This window comes from Mustela lutreola, chromosome 12 (genome assembly GCF_030435805.1).
Source record: "Mustela lutreola isolate mMusLut2 chromosome 12, mMusLut2.pri, whole genome shotgun sequence".
NCBI classification, from domain to species: domain Eukaryota; kingdom Metazoa; phylum Chordata; class Mammalia; order Carnivora; family Mustelidae; genus Mustela; species Mustela lutreola.
In genome coordinates this window covers 19,426,955-19,442,074 of record NC_081301.1, presented here as the reverse complement: position 1 = coordinate 19,442,074, position 15,120 = coordinate 19,426,955, and the positions used below count along the sequence as shown (strand labels likewise).

Sequence of the window (15,120 nt, the reverse complement as noted above, 5' to 3'; positions counted from 1 at the left end):
TGTATTTCAGGAGAATCATTAGATTTTTTTTTAATGGAAGACCCATTTTTAAATGGTGAGTTCAGAACTGTGAAAAATACCTTAGAAGCTAGCATCCCGTCTCCAACTGCAGCTGCTTCCCGCCTGTGGGAAGGCTTGCTGTCTGTGCTTGAGGCGTTTGTCCATCAGTGCCCTTCTGAATATTCCCCTTCAGAGCACCATAGGTGGCCAGCCCTGATCCGAAAGGCACAGTATGGACGTAGGGCATGGTGACCTTTGTTCAGGCGGAGAGCTTGTCTCGTCTCCCTGAATAGTCACCTGTGTCCCCACCCACTCCTACCCAGAGAGTCCTGGCCATGACCGCACACTGTCCCCTCCCGACAGTCCTCTCGGGAGGAACTGGGAAACTCCAAGCTTAGGACTTTAGGGAGAAGCAGGGGCTTGCTCTCTGTTCTGGCCAAGGAAGCTGCAAAGCTTTCTAGTGCCCAAATGCTTAACCTCTGGATTCATCCTCCGTCCTTCCCTCCCTCCTTCCTTAGGAGTGTCATAAGCAAACAGGCTAATGGCCTGAGAGGGGCCCTTGACTGAATTAGGTGCCAGCCCTCAGCACACGGGTCACCCTGCAGAGAAGAGGTGTGCCGGCTTGCCTCGAGAAGAGGTGTGCCGGCTTGCCTCGCCACTTCAGAGGACACAAAACCGGGGGGTTATCCTGCAAAACCTCTCTGCGCTCTGGATAAATGGACCCAGCAAGAGGGATTTGTAAATCAATTGCTTATAAATCCTGTGTGTCCCAGTTGGAAGCTCCTGGAGTCATGTTCTGAGGCCAAACCACCATGGACAGCCTGCCTATTTTCTTTCTCAAGGGAGGACAAGCCAGGCCAGGCTGAGGGCTTCTGGCCTGGCTCCGGTGCCTTGCCAGTCCCAGACGCCATGTGAAGGTCAGTGACATTCTTCTGATGGGGCAAAGGGCCAGAGTGATGCTCCCAGGAGATGGGATCTTGAGAGCCTTGTAGGGAAACCGCCTGAGGCTTTTCATCCCCTGGCAGCTGGTGCTGGGACAGGGCTGTGACCAAGGTAGGACGTTGGAGTAAGTATTGGTGGCCCCAGGACACAGACTGCTGCAGGCAGGGTGGGTCAGTGGCTGTGACCAGCCCGGGGCCTGGGCACATGAGGGCACAGTCCTCTCTTCGACCCTGGGTAGCTGATGACCCGGTTAGGCCTCTCCCAGAAGTAAGTACCCAGAGGTTTTTCTCTCTTCCTCTTTTCTGGCTTTAATAAAACAAACAGTCCCATTTTGTACTACTGTGGAGTAAACAGAACTATGATTAAGGTCTCGTAATTTGTGGAGCCAATTTCACATACCAAGGACTGTTCTATTTCCAGTACAGATTTTTTCATTTCTGGGGGAAGATGGGGTTACTCCGGCCCCCCGACCCCCAGCTTGGTCTCCCCCATCCCTGCTACCTCGTTAAACACATGAGGACAATGAACAGTCACGACATGGAACTTCAGGACTCTACAGGTTGGTTTTTATTTTGAACCCGGCCCCTGGGACACGCAGCAGCCCGTAGCCTCCCTGTCATCCGGTGGCCCCGTCAGTTGAATAAATGCAGCAGCTCCTTGTCCCCTGAGGACACAGAGAAGCTCAGGGAGTAGGTGTGGGGAGCCCCTGGGATCCAGGGATGGGAACGGTCCGGGGATGGGGACGCCTCGTGAATGAGGGAAGGCAGCTTGGGCTGGTTTGGACCTGAGCTTGGGTCAGAAACCGCCGCTTGCGGAACGACTTGGTATCTCCAAAGCACATTCCGCAAAACAGTCTGGGCTTTAGCCTCTTTTCATTGACTCTAAGTGCCCTTTAAGGCATGGGGGTCAGATGGTTGCTTTTCTCCCGCAATGCCACAACTGTTGGCATCACTGCCTCACCCTCAGCATTGGTCACAGCTGCCATCAGCCGAGTCCAAAGTGCACAAGGTGCTGTGAGGTCGGCCAAGTGGGTTCTCTGTCCCACTTTACAAAAGTAAAAGCCAAGGCTCAAGCTGGCACTCGCCCAACGTGGCCAGCCTGGAGGTGGCTCCACCAGATTTGGGACCCGGCTCAGGCAGGTGCCCGGGTCTGGCCAGTGCCTCCCCGCTGCAGCATCCCAGCTGGGGGAGGGCCCAGGGCTTAGCCCCATTCTACAGATGGGCGACAGGCCCGAGGAGGGGCGTGGGCTGGTCACCTGCTAGGGTCCAGAACTGCCTCTCCAGATCCCCACCTCCTCCCAAGGCTCCCCCACCTGCACCTCAGGGCCCCCCCACCACGGGGCCACCTACCATTGCCGGGGACCCCGCAGTACTCCTTGCACTCCTTCTCCGAGTAGAACTTGTTGCCGTTGCCTTGGCAGCCCCCGTAGATGAAGGGGACGCACTTCCCCTGGGCAGCATCAAATGCCCAGAGCTCGTGGTAGCCTCGGCAGGGGCCGGGGACGATGGGGAGACTGCAGGCCGCTGCGAGGCGGGGGCAGGTGCGGAGTGTGAGCAACGCTGACTCTCAGCTGACCCTCAAGACCCCCAGCGAAGGGCCCGAACCAGGGTACCTGCTCCTAGAGAGCACCGGGCCCCTCCAGCCCCGGGAACCTGGAGCCCACGCCAGCCAGTGGCCGGCCCGTATCCCCCAGTCCCAGGCCATGGCTCCTGTGACCTCAGGAAACCTGTCCTGGGAAACCACCCCAGGCACATCCCCACCCTGCTCCCCATCCACCTTGCGGGTAGCCTGCTGGGAGCACGGGCCGGGGGCTGCGGCGTGCGCTGCGGCGCGGGGCCCACGCTCACCCACGGTCCGGCAGGTCTGCAGACACTCCTTCTCCGAGGCGAAGTTGTTCTTGTTGCCCAGGCAGCCGCCATACTGGAAGGTCTCGCAGGCCATGGAGGAGCCGTTATAGAAAAACCTCGTGACCATCCCCAGGCAAGGGCCTTCCGCACGGCCCAGCTGGCAGGAGTCTGGGGAGGGGCAGAATGGTAGCACGGACTGAGTACTTTCCGTGTGCCTGTCACCAGGCCAGATGCTTACCGGGCGCCCTGTCGCCTAGTTCTCCCCGCTGCGCTGTGAGGAAGACAAGGAAATGAGCTGTGATAGATAAAGTGACTTGCCTGGGGTCACACAGCCCTGAGATTCAAAACGATGAGTCTGCTGGACTCCAGAGTCCGTGCCTATTCCGCTCTGCACCGCAGCGGCCCCCAGACCCCACCCCAGCTCCCCCATGTTGGTCTAGTCCATCCCGAGACTGCGGTAACAGCAGCCAATGAGGCATTCATCCACCAGCTCCCTGGCCAGCCAGCTGGACCTTCTCTCTGAAGTCCTGCCCCTGTGCCTGTGCTCCCCTCGCTCCGGCCCCTGAAGCGCCGTCCTGCAGAGAGCCCTACCTGGATGCCTGGACAAAGCAGGATGAAGCTTCCTTTCATCCAGGAAGGACTCCTTGATCCCCTGACCCCTCCCTCCTGGGCTCCCCCAACCCTTTAGCTAACCTTCCTCTACTGGACCACAAGTTCCAAAAAGATGAGGGTTTGTTTCCGTGACCCCAGTACCCCCACAGGGTGGAGCAGGGCTCAGTGTTTGGGGGGCAAGGTGGGGAGTCCGTTGCAAACACAGCTACACACAGCGTGCTCCCGTCCTTCTCCAACGTGCTCCCACAAAAGCCCTGATGGAGGGGCGCCTGGGTGGCTCAGTAGGTTAAAGCCTCTGCCTTCGGCTCGGGTCGTGATCCCGGGGTCCTGGGATCGAGCCCCACATCGGGCTTTCTGCTCTGTGGGGAGCCTGCTTCCTCCTCTCTCTCTCTGCCTGCATCTCTGCCTGCTTGTGATCTCTGTCTGTCAAATAAATAAATAAATAAAATCTTTAAAAAAAAAAAGCCCTGATGGAGAGCGTGGCCAGCTGTTGTGCCAGCCACAGAGAGGGGGAAACCGAGGCTGGGAGGCCACACAGTGCTGCAGACAGGGCCGGAACTCACTCCTCCTGGACCTACGAGTTCTGAGGGGGCCTGACTTGGCTTTTCTAGTTCCAGTCCTTGCCCAGCAGACAAATAAGAGACTGTGGTGATGAGGGCAAGGTGAGCCCCCCACGGGCCCTTCCTCTCTGGAGTGTGACAGAAGCCAGTGGGGAGGTGAGTGGCCGTTACCTTCCTTCTTGTGGAAGTCCATTACCAGTTGCCCGGTCCCCGATCCTTCTTCCTCCTGGGGCAGCACAGCCCGCCGGGCTCTCTGCGGGGGAGAGGGAGACAAGCTGTTGTGGGGATTTTGCCTCCACTGTTCACCTGTACCCCTGGAGTGTATAAACACTCGGGGAATCAGGGTGTAGACAGAGCACGGTAACTACACTGGTTAACGGACTGTCTTCCCCGAAGCATCAACCTCCATTCCAGAACGGGCATCACAAGAGAGGTTTCTAGTCTGAAAGGAAACTCAGAACTGTGAAGTGTGACAATACCCCTGTGTCCAAATTCTGGCTGAAATGTCCAAAGGAATAAAATAATGGGTAGGGGGGCGTCTATCTGAATTGCCAGGGAAAGGCAGCATTGCTGTGCCGGAAACCTGAGGGCATTGCTACCCAGCAGCGAACAGGTGGGACGGATTGGCAGGAAGGGCGGACCAGACCATCATCCTTAGCTCCTTGCAAAGGAAAAGCCACATAGAGAGGATGGAGAAGGGACCTTGAGACTGCCCCTAACACCTCTAGCTGCGGCGCCAGAGGCTGAAGAGCGGGGCAGGATGCCGAATGCTGGCGAGAGCCTCCAGGAGCGCACAGCCCACTGCGGCGGGGTCCCAGGCCGCGAGAGCCAGCAGCACGCAGCCTTCCAGGGTCCCTCTCCATCCGGACCAGAGTCCGGGAGAGTCCATCCGGACTCTGAACAAGCACACCTGTGCTAACCTTCACCGCGGCCCTTCCCCTTTTAAGGTACAAGTAAAGGCTGTGCTTAGGGACCCCTGCTGTCAAGCTGGTTGCACTTGGGCGTGCCTTGGGGAGCACGAAGGGAAAGGGAAAAATCACGACGCACTGTGCACAATGCCGCTGCTTGGGAGGGGCCTACAGAGCCGGAGAAGTAGCTCCACCACACAGAGGACGAAGGCAGGAACCAGGAGGAAACTGAAACCGTCGGTGACACTCAAGCTGACAGCGCATCGGTATCACAGGGCTGCCCATTATGGAAATGAACAGAATGAAAGGAGGAGAAAGTTACTGGACCTGGAAAGGATTCTGATGAATTTAACAACCCAGAAGAGATACTACACCGCAGGTTAGTGATTCTAAGAAATAAATTCATAGTAGGAATTCTAGAAGGAGAGGCAGTTAGTATAGAAATAACAAAAGAAAACTTTGCTGCATTGAATGATGACTTGAGTTGGCTAATTATAAGTAGGGATCAGATGAGGCAGAATGAGTGAAGAGCCCCCACCTAGACATTCCCTAGAGACAAGGGTAGAGAGCCCAGTGGCCCTTGGAGTAAACAGCATTAAGGGACAGGCCGTAAAGCAGCCTCTGAGGGTTGTAAGAGGGCAGAGGTAACCCCGGGATGCTGCACTCATCCAAGCTGTTGACCATGTGATCTAAACACAGGCAGGCATTTCACTCATGCGAGGGTCCGGTAGTTTTCCACCTGTGTGTTTATCCAGAAAAAAAAACTACTTCCAGAAATATCCCAGGGCACCTGGCAGGGGGCTTAGTTGGTAGAACATGGGGGTTGTGAATTTCAGCCCCACGAAGATGTAGAAATTACTCAAAATCTTAAAAAAAAAAAAAAAATCCCCACTGATTGAGAAGGGAATCTAAGTGCAGGAAAACAGGTGATGTGATAGCAAAGAAAAGATGATAGAAACTAAAGCCAATCAAATAGGGAGTTGAGGTTAAATGATTGTTACAAAGCTCATACAACTTAATTCTCAAAAGGTGGAAAATATAAACATCAATCTGGGATTACATCCACAAAGGCGGGGATGTGGGAAGCCTGGAAGGAAGAAGTGGAAGTGTGTTCCATTTCTCTTTTCTGCAAGGGGAGTCACTAGTTACGGCTTCATTCTTGATGCTGATAAAGAAATACAGATCCGTCAGGATCTGGATTAAGATGTCAAATTGAAAATTCATTTCCAGTTGCCTTCTCCAATTCCTAACAGCAAAAAGTGAATTCAGAATACCGATTTCCACATGTCCATCAGCGTCACTCAGTCGTGGAAAGGGGCACAGTTTAAAGCAAAAAGTAAAACTGTTGATGAAGGAAAGAAATCAAGTACTTTGGAGCCGAAGAGGAGGGTCAGTTCCTAACTCTGCCCTCTAATTCCCAAGTCATCAAATTTCTGATACTTCTCCCTAAGACTCCCAAATCCTGAGAGAAGGAAACTGAGGGACCCTATCTTTTTTCCTCTTCTGACAGAGGAGGAGTGAAGATGGCTTCTGGGAAGGAAAGGGGAAAACAGACCAGCGGCCGACTCGTTCTAGGTGAATGTTTTGGGGCTACATGATCTGATGCACCGGGGGTGTTGACAAATGGACGTCACTGCCCCGACCAGGGGGAACGAACCCCACACAGGACATTAAGAAGTTCTTCAAAAGAGAAAGCAAGCAAGGGTATTCCAACCAAGATGGCGCACCTGAGGAAAGCTCTTCTGCCACTACTCCCTTCTGACCCTTTCCCTGAATTTCAGTAAAGTAGATGGAACATAAAACACCCAGACTTTAGACTACATTTGGGCACTCGGCTCAGTTTTAGTGGGGAAAGAAAGGGTCAAGGACTGAATTATATCAGAACAGACAGGCAAAAACTGATGAGGCAGGAGCAAGAAGAAAAGGTAAAGAAATGGTACAGGGACTATCCAGACCCATGTCTGAAATGAAGGAGTAACTAGCCTGAACCAGAAACAGGGCCTGGCTGTGGTGGGCCCTGGTCATGAACTGCCTAAATGTCCCCTTAGGAATGGAGTCACATTTCCAGCCTGATCCATCAGCTCTGTTGGAACCTGCCTCAGCCAGCAGGACCCCTCTCACTCGAGGTGGTGCTTCCTCGCCAGACTGAGCAACGTAAGGGTGGTAAGGCCCCCGCCTTGGGGCCCACATGGGACAACTCCAAAGGGCCCTCCCAGTTCTAGAACGCTCCCAGGGCTGGCTGAGGCATCAGGACCACATCACAGCTCTGCTGCTTCTGCTCAATCCTCCCTTTGTCCCTTCCCTTCCACAGGTGTGGATCTAGGAAACCCCACCTACGACACCAACTTGGGAGAGAATATAACTCAGCAAGCCAAAGGACATTCCTCAGTGGCCTCAAGCAGCAGAATTACTTCACGAAAATAGGTACTTATTAAAATAAGACTCAAAGACAAAATGGTAAATAACAGAATAAGATGAAGAGAGAGAACCCAGGGAGGGCCTAGATAAACAAGTTGAGAACCAAGACAACATACGTTCAGAGCTACTGAGAAACCGCCAAAGGAACAGAACAGACGCTGTGACATGGAATGACTGTCCTACAAGAGACAGATGAGAATCCCAGTGAATGCTGGCAAAAACAACATAAGAATGCCTGCCACGTGTGAAAGACAAAAAGATGCTCCAGGACGAAAGAGCAAGGGTTCCCGAGGTAGCAAAACCCAAAACGGGACTGGAAGATGAATTCCATCTAGTAGAAGAGAGTCTCCAAAAACGGAAAGACGGAAAGCTGTGGATGGAGAGAACACAGTGTATCCCAGAAACCTCCGATATGGAATGCTCAGCACCATGACCTATCCTAGTTAGAATGCCAACTGCAGGGCGCCTGGTTGGCTCAGTCAGTAGAACATGCTACTCTTGATCTCAGGGTCATGAGTTCAAGCCCCACATTGGGCTTAGAGCCTACATTTAAAAAAAAAAAAAAAAAAAAAAAAAAAAGGAAGGAGGGAAAGGAAAGGAAGGAGAGAGAAGAAGCAGAGAGAGAAAGAAAAGAAAAAGATGTAGCCATCTTCAAGGATAAAGTCTGTCCAGGCATCTGGGCACAAGAAACAAATTGCTTACAAGGAGAAGAAATACCAGACTGGCCTCAGGCTATACCAGAGCCATAATTAGTGCTCAAGAACAATGTAGCAGTGCAAACAATGTTCTGAGGAAATGGCAACATGACCCAAGACTGATGCCCAAGCAAAATACCACTCAGTGTGAAGAAAAGGGGCAGGCTTTCTCAAACAGGGACGAATTCAGGGATTAAAACGCCCAGAACCCTCCGTGAAAACACCATTTGGTGAACAAGGGGCACTAATGAAGAGATTGACAGAAATCACTGACCCGGGCATGGAGAAGCCGAGTGGTTACATTCACTAGGAGAGAGCGTGGAGACTACAGAACTCCTATGCCATGCCTGGGAAAGATGGCGGCAGACGCTTATTTGAAAGTTCGAGAAGCCCACCCACTTTTTTTTAATTCAAATGACACTAAGTGCTTTAAAGACCTAGAAACAGCATCTCTTGATGTAATACCGTTTAGTAACACGAAGCCCTAATCTGTGCAACTCTCCATCTAACATTCCTTACATCCTCCTCTCCACATGTGGGCGTGTCACGATTCCTGGGATAATGGGAATGCTGGTAGTTTTTGGGTGGTGGCTTTTTTTTTTACGTAGTTTTAAAACTTTTTTACTTTCTAGTTTTAGTTCTTTATAATGAGCATATGTTACTTTTATAAAATCAGTGGTAATTTTTCTTTAAAAATACAGGCACAAATAAGTAATAGGTTAACAGTATTAATTCTATATAGGAATAGGGACACTTTTTTTATTTTTAAATTTCTGGTATTTTTTTTTAATTTTCAAACCTGTTTCTGATATTTTTAGGATATGTATTTGCTTAGAAACATAGCCTTGAAAATGTATACATAAAAATATACATCTACATATAGAAATATACACACCCATATACCTATATATACACACACACAACAATAGGATAAATTAGGATATATAATTTCCAAATAATCACAGAAAAAAATGAAGAAAGCTTAATCAATATGGTAAAGGCAGGAAAATAAATGAGAAGAGTAAGGAAGCCCCCAAAAATCAAAAGGCAGAATAGGGAGAGGTGAGCTGGTTGAGAATCTGCTTGCTCTCAGGTTTATAGTTTTTTTTTTAAGAGATCAACTGACTTTATCCTACTCGAGTATTCTGCTGGTTGTGGGCGGTACGGCGCTAAGAACTTTTCCAACATGTCCCTGAATTCTAGCACATGGAAGGTAAGGGTAACTACCCCATTTCACAGAAGAGGAATGGAACTGCAACTGGTCCAGATGGTAGATCTAGGGTTGAGCCCTGGGGGGGTCTGACTTCAAAGCCCTGTGCCTAGCCCTGCCTTCTCTCCACCTCTCTCAGTGACCCCACCCACCCACCCCTGCAGGACCTGAGTGAGGGCAGCAGAATCAGGCGCGTGGGGACAAAGTGGGAAAAAGAGGTGCTCACCGTGTGCGGAGTGGGCTCCGGTTCCTGCTCCCCGGGGACACACTCACCTAGGTCAGGATGGGAGAAAGAGGTGAGTAAGAAGAGCACTCTGTTTCTTTCATCATGCTAACTGTGTGTGCCAGGGGGGCACGAGCTGGGGCCGGTCTCGGGCATCTTCCCACTTCAAGAATAGTTCCCCACACGTGGCGTGCTGAAGGTCATGACTGGCAAAGCGACAGGCTGGTGGCCACGCCGTCACTGCCGCGGGCACCAAGACACCAGCGGCAACGGCTCACCTCCACCGAGCCCTTGGCAGACACCAGGCACAGCACTGCCATATTTAAATGCTATTTCGGTGACTCCTCACGATGATGTCTAAAGGAGGCATTATTAGTCCCCATTTTAGATAAGGAAAACAAGTAGCCAGAAGTCCTCCAGCTGCACGTGAAATCCTGTCCAGCACTGAACTGCCTCCTAAGACGTGCCCGTGGGTTCTGGATATAACCTTACTGAAACAGGTGGCACTAGGGGGGACTCTGAACTGGATCCGGTCTCTGCTCTCCCGGGTATATGCTGTGTGACCTGGAGCAAATACGGGGGCTCGGGCTGCCTCCTCTGTAAGATGGGTGCTGGGGGAACTATAACCCTACTTACCTCCGAGGGTTTCGGGAAGTACCCAGGGGACGGGAAGATGTTCTCGGAGGGCTGTGAAGGATGAGGAGGGGGCAGAACTGTGACGGGGGTTGGGGCTGCATTTACCTTTGTCAGCCATTGTGAAGATGGAGTCCTCGGGGATGCCCACACCCAAGGCGACCTCCCGGAACTCCTCCAGCAGGCTTTCTCGAAGATGCGGCTGTCGCCCTGTAGTGGAAGCAGAAAAGACGCCTAGAACCACGGGTACCTGGACTGGCAAGGCCTGAGATTATGGTGCACAGGGATTTTCATTTAGAAGTTGAAAACCATCAGCCCAATGCGAACTCTTCAAAACACTATGGAAAGATTGGCTCCCACAAGAGGAAGAGGTGTCCCTCCCAGGGCTCCCACCCATGTCCCCCAAATCCCCACACATGGCTCTGTCCGCTGGTTAAGGGCCTGAAAGCTCTGGAATTCTCTAGGCCTAGAATCTTAAAAGACCAAAAGAGGATTCCACCTGAGAAGAAGACTGAGCTCTGCCTCCTCCAGGAAGAGTAAATGTTTCCACCTTCCCCACAGCTGGAGTTTTCTCAGAAGGATAAAGCAAAGCTCCCAACTCCTCCGCACTCCACTGTCCCTAAATCATGGCCCTCCTTCCCACCCCCTACTCCCACAGGCTTATCTAGCTCCAGGCCATTACCATAGAGCTTGGCGGTGATGGTAGGCCCGTGGCGGTGGCTGAATTTCTTGGTCAGAAGGATGGCATACTCATCATAGTTGGTGTGGACCACGTAGGACTCCATGGTGATGTTCCATTCTGCATGGGCAATGCAAGAAGCCAAAGGGCTCAGCGGTCAGAAGGCTCTTCTGGCCTGAGGTCCTTCACCTGTTCCCCCACACATCATCTATCCATCCAGCCTTCTGTCTATCCGTCTGTCTCCTCTGTATATTCATTAATTCATCCACTGTCATTCCATACATCCATCCTCTCCATACATCAAACCATAAATCCATCTATTTCCTTCCCTTTTTCCTTCTTTCCTTCCTTTCTACCCTCTTTTCTCCCTCCATCCATTAATCTATCAATTGATCTGTCCGATGACTAACTCACTTACCTGCCGTCCGTATCTACATTCATGGACCAATCACTTGCTGCTTGATTCACTCACCTTTTTATCTAACCATCCATCTACCCAAACATTCATATGTTCAACCACTAATGCAATTATTCAACACAGACAGCATATTCGATAACCATTTGCTGGATGAATGAACAAATTCATGTCCAAGTCTCTCTCTCTGCCACTCAGCCCTGTGCACACTGTACGTGGTAGATGCTTAGCAAATTCTTCTCAGCTGACTGCAGAGGCCTACCGTCAGGGCTGACGAAACCTTCATGCTATCCTCAGAATGCAGCCACATCCCTTTCGTCCTGGATGTCCGTGAGCGCACGAGAGAGGAGGAGAGAGCGAGGGAGGAAAGGAGAAGGAAGCCGAGAGAACATCTCAGAAACATGGGAGGCGTTTAGGGGCGCAGAGAGCCGACGCAGAAACAGAGCATAAGACGTGCTGAGGTCTTTTCGGCCAAGGGCAGAACCGCGAGGAACCCTCCTACTCAACTTACTGGGTTTACGGTAGAGGAACTTTCCGTTGGTGCTGGTTTTCTCATAAGCCCCGGAGATCTCCTCACAGGTGCCTCTCCTGGAGGTGGACAAACCAGAAGAAAGGTAACCACTGGGGGAGACCGAGGTCCTGACACCCACTCTCCCCCAGGGTCCTTTCCACTTTTTTTTGTAATTTGGAAAGTAACACTCTCAAATGTCTTAAGCCTCATACCAGTCCTAGGGGACCAGTTCACGTGTAAAGGAACAGAGGGACAGAGAAAAAAGGGACGTCCGTGCCATCCTCTTGCCAAAGCCAGCACTAAACATCAGCTTCCTTCCCCAAATCTGCACATCAGCACGGGGAGGGGAGGGGAGGGTGATGAGTGAGTGCTTTGACGTGTTTATTACCCTACATCCCTCTGGCCCCAGTTCCCTCATCTGTGAAATGGGGCTCATGAAGCCTTCCTTACATGGCGGTTGTGAGGGTCCAACGGGATACTATTAAACAGCTTCCAGCAAGCACTATGAACATACCAGCTGTTGTTACAATGACTGCTTTACCTTATGAACATTTATCAAGCTACATCTATGTGCTAGGCCCTGTGCTACCTGCTGAGGATACAGAGGCGGGCAAGAGGGACTCTGTCTGCTCACAGACCTTACAGCTGAGCGGGGCCCACGGGCAGGCCAGAGACAGATGCAGTCAGTGCGATATGTGCCATGTAGGGAGAAGACTGAGGTGCTCCAAGAGCAGAAAGGAAGGCATGTAACCTGAACCTTGGGGGTGGGGGGGAGAAGTTAGTCAGGGAGGGCTTCCTGGACAAAGTGGCATAGAACCTGAGTCTTCGAGGGTCTATAGGAATTAGCCCAGGGAGATGGGGAGAGGTTTTCCCAGTAGACGGAACATCAGGGGTGAAACGGTAGAAGGTTCCAGGAACAGAAAGGTCTACTTGGGTGGGTCACAGAGTAGCTGGTGAGTGCTGGGAGGGGCCTGGGAGGTGATCAGAATTTTATTCCCAAGGGCCACAGGATGCTATGGAAAGGTTTAAGCAGACTTGAGTTTTCCAGAGATCTTTTGTTTGCTGGGTAAAAGATTTGAGATTAGAGGTGGGGAGAAGTGTAGGCAGGCTGCTGTAGAGAGCCAGGAAAGAGAGGCAGGTGGCCTGGGCCAGGGCAGGGACGGTACAGAATGGAGAGGCAGACAGCGTGAAGGGATTTAGGAAGAGAAAGGACAGGGCCTGATGGTGGACTGAATGGCTTGTGGCAGCAGAGAGAGGAGTCTCAGCACCTGCCTCCCGCCCAGGTTTCAGGGTCAGGTCCTGGGGCCTGGACGGGCCCTGAGCTAAGGGACATCCAAGGATCGACAGCAGGTTCCGAAATAGGCATGTATCGGGGCATGGCCCAGTGGTGCTGATGGGACAGTACAAAAGGCGTGTCCTGCTGGAGGGACCTGGAGCTCAGAGGCAAGGTCTCCGCTGGGAGGAGACAGCTCAACTCTCCAGGACAGGGTGGTGACCAAAGCTAGGTGGGGGTGACAGGTGTGCCTTGGCCTCTTGTCCCTCCCACCCCATCCCCTCACTCACCGCCAACGTGTGCTGGTCATGCTGATCTCCGCGTCTGTCACCCCCTCGCCCAGCACCAGTGTGCTCATAGACATCCTGTCCATGAACTTCTTCAGCCATGGGCAGGTGGAGCCCATGGCCACGTGAAACCACTTCCCGTAGATCTAGGAGGCAGCCACAAGCTCTGAGGATCTGGGTTTGCCTCGGGCCGCAAAGATGATTTGCCAGACGCCTGTTCCCATTCCTCCCTCCCTCCCTCCTCTCAATGAGAAGCTGTAATGTCAGAGAGCTAACCGGAGGCCACGCAGTTTCAAGGAAGGACAGACCTCCTTACAGCAAGCCTAGGAGGGGAAGGAGCAGAGGGGGTCCCACCGCGCTCCGTGGAGGGCCGTACTCTGCTTAGGTACAGATCTGTGCAGCTCCATTGCATGAGGCCCAAAGCCCTAAGGTTGAAGGTCACCTTCAACTGTCTTTCACCCTTCCAGGGACAGGGAGCTCAGTACCTCGCAGGCAGCCCATAGCTCCGTGCTAGAAAGGATCTCCCCTCCTTGAACTTTCTGAGGACAATCCTGCTACCCTTTCTGGCCACACAGCAGAGAGGTGACTAAGCCCTCATATCCTGGGGAACCAGTCAGTGAGCCTCTAACCCTTTACCATCCCAGATCACCGCAGGACCCCCCTCAACAATGCCCCTCCACCCACAACCCCTGCTTGTCTCTGAGCATAAACAAAATCCACAGCTAGAAGGGTCTGAGAGCCCCTTATACGGATGTGGAGACTGAGCCCCGTGTGGGCGAGGTCCTGTTCAAGGTCACCCAGTGATTGGGGATAGAGCAGGAACTGGAAGGTGGTCCTGGGGTTCCTGCACACACCGCCTGCCCAGCCCTCTTAATCCTACCAACCCCATCTCTGTCCTGCTTCTTTTCTCCCCAGTATCCCACTTCTGCCCTGTGCCACCCGGGATCTCTGTCCACAGCCAGGCCTGCAGGGCAGAGCACCCAGGATGGTAACGGGCTATGGGGAGAAGGGAGCAGCCGAGAGTTGAAGGGCTGGCGGGGAGCAGGGGGCAGGAAGTCACAGAAGTTAAGCACTGTGAGGTGGCTACAGGAGACTTCTGGGGGGAGGGGGGCCTGTAATCTGTAGTGGAAGGTGAGGAGCCCCCTGAGCCCCGGAGGGCAGGTTCACATGTGAGATCGTGAGATCGTCAGACAAGGGGCCCCCGGAACGGCAGGTGCATAGCGTCATAACTTCAGCAAACCCCGGATGATCTGAGCAGGAGGGCCCCGAGGGACCCAGCCCTGAGTTCCAGATCAGGAGACCTGCTCCCCGCTGCCCCCCATAAAGCCATTGCTGCCAGAGAGGCCAGCCTTACCCGAGAGATGTCGAAGTTCTCTTGCACTTGGATGTCATCAGGCGGTGTCACCACGGGACTGGCACTCACGGCCAGGCAGGCAGTCAGCAGCAGAAACACAGCCCTGAGACTCCACATGGTTCTGGGCTCTTCTGCCTTGAGAGTCGCTCGCAGGCTCAGGCTAGGGACAGAGGACACAAGGCCTCTCTGCCCACGGCAGTTGTGAACTGAGGCTGGGGAGGGGGCCAGGAGCTTGTAGGCGACCTTGGTATTTGCCCTGCTCAGCCTGAACCAATCAGGGCCCTGAGGCCGGGTCTGATCGATCCCTTGCAGTGTCCTGCCTGGGGTCAGTGGTCCCAAGGGGTCAGGGCGGCTGTTTCAGAGAAGGCGCCGGCCAAATACAACCCAGGCTGGAGGCAGCCCAGCTCGGGCTTCAGGCCCCAGACCGGCTCCCCCAAGACCCAAGAGAGGAGAGGAGCAGCCTGTTGCCTTTCCTGCCGGGTCAGCGGCCTGGACCTCCTGCTCCAGGAGCCAGCAGCATGAGCCCCATGGGGCCCCTTCCTCGCAGGTGAAA

The 15,120-nt window shown here is 53.1% G+C and overlaps 1 protein-coding gene across 1 annotated transcript; it reads right to left on the bottom strand.

Annotated features, from left to right (window-relative positions):
• Nucleotides 1-1,486: 1,486 nt before the first annotated feature.
• AMBP (alpha-1-microglobulin/bikunin precursor) lies at nucleotides 1,487-14,785 on the bottom strand. Its single transcript, XM_059143360.1, has 10 exons — nucleotides 14,568-14,785; nucleotides 13,217-13,359; nucleotides 11,654-11,730; nucleotides 10,731-10,847; nucleotides 10,157-10,258; nucleotides 9,419-9,465; nucleotides 4,133-4,214; nucleotides 2,790-2,957; nucleotides 2,292-2,465; nucleotides 1,487-1,606 (listed from the first exon to the last, which is right to left on the bottom strand). Exons 1-10 carry the CDS (start codon nucleotides 14,682-14,684, stop codon nucleotides 1,575-1,577), a joined length of 1,059 nt encoding a protein of 352 aa, XP_058999343.1. The 5' UTR covers nucleotides 14,685-14,785; the 3' UTR covers nucleotides 1,487-1,574.
• Between the last annotated feature and the right edge of the window lie 335 nt (nucleotides 14,786-15,120).

Coding starts and splice junctions, on each gene's coding strand:
- AMBP (XM_059143360.1), bottom strand. CDS start 14,684: ATGTGGAGTCTCAGGGCTGTGTTTCTGCTGCTGACTGCCTGCCTGGCC. Junction 10,259..10,730: donor CATCACCGCCAAGCTCTATG/GTAATGGCCTGG, acceptor CTTCCACTACAG/GGCGACAGCCGCATCTTCGA. Junction 2,958..4,132: donor GGACTTCCACAAGAAGGAAG/GTAACGGCCACT, acceptor GCCCCTCCCCAG/ACTCCTGCCAGCTGGGCCGT.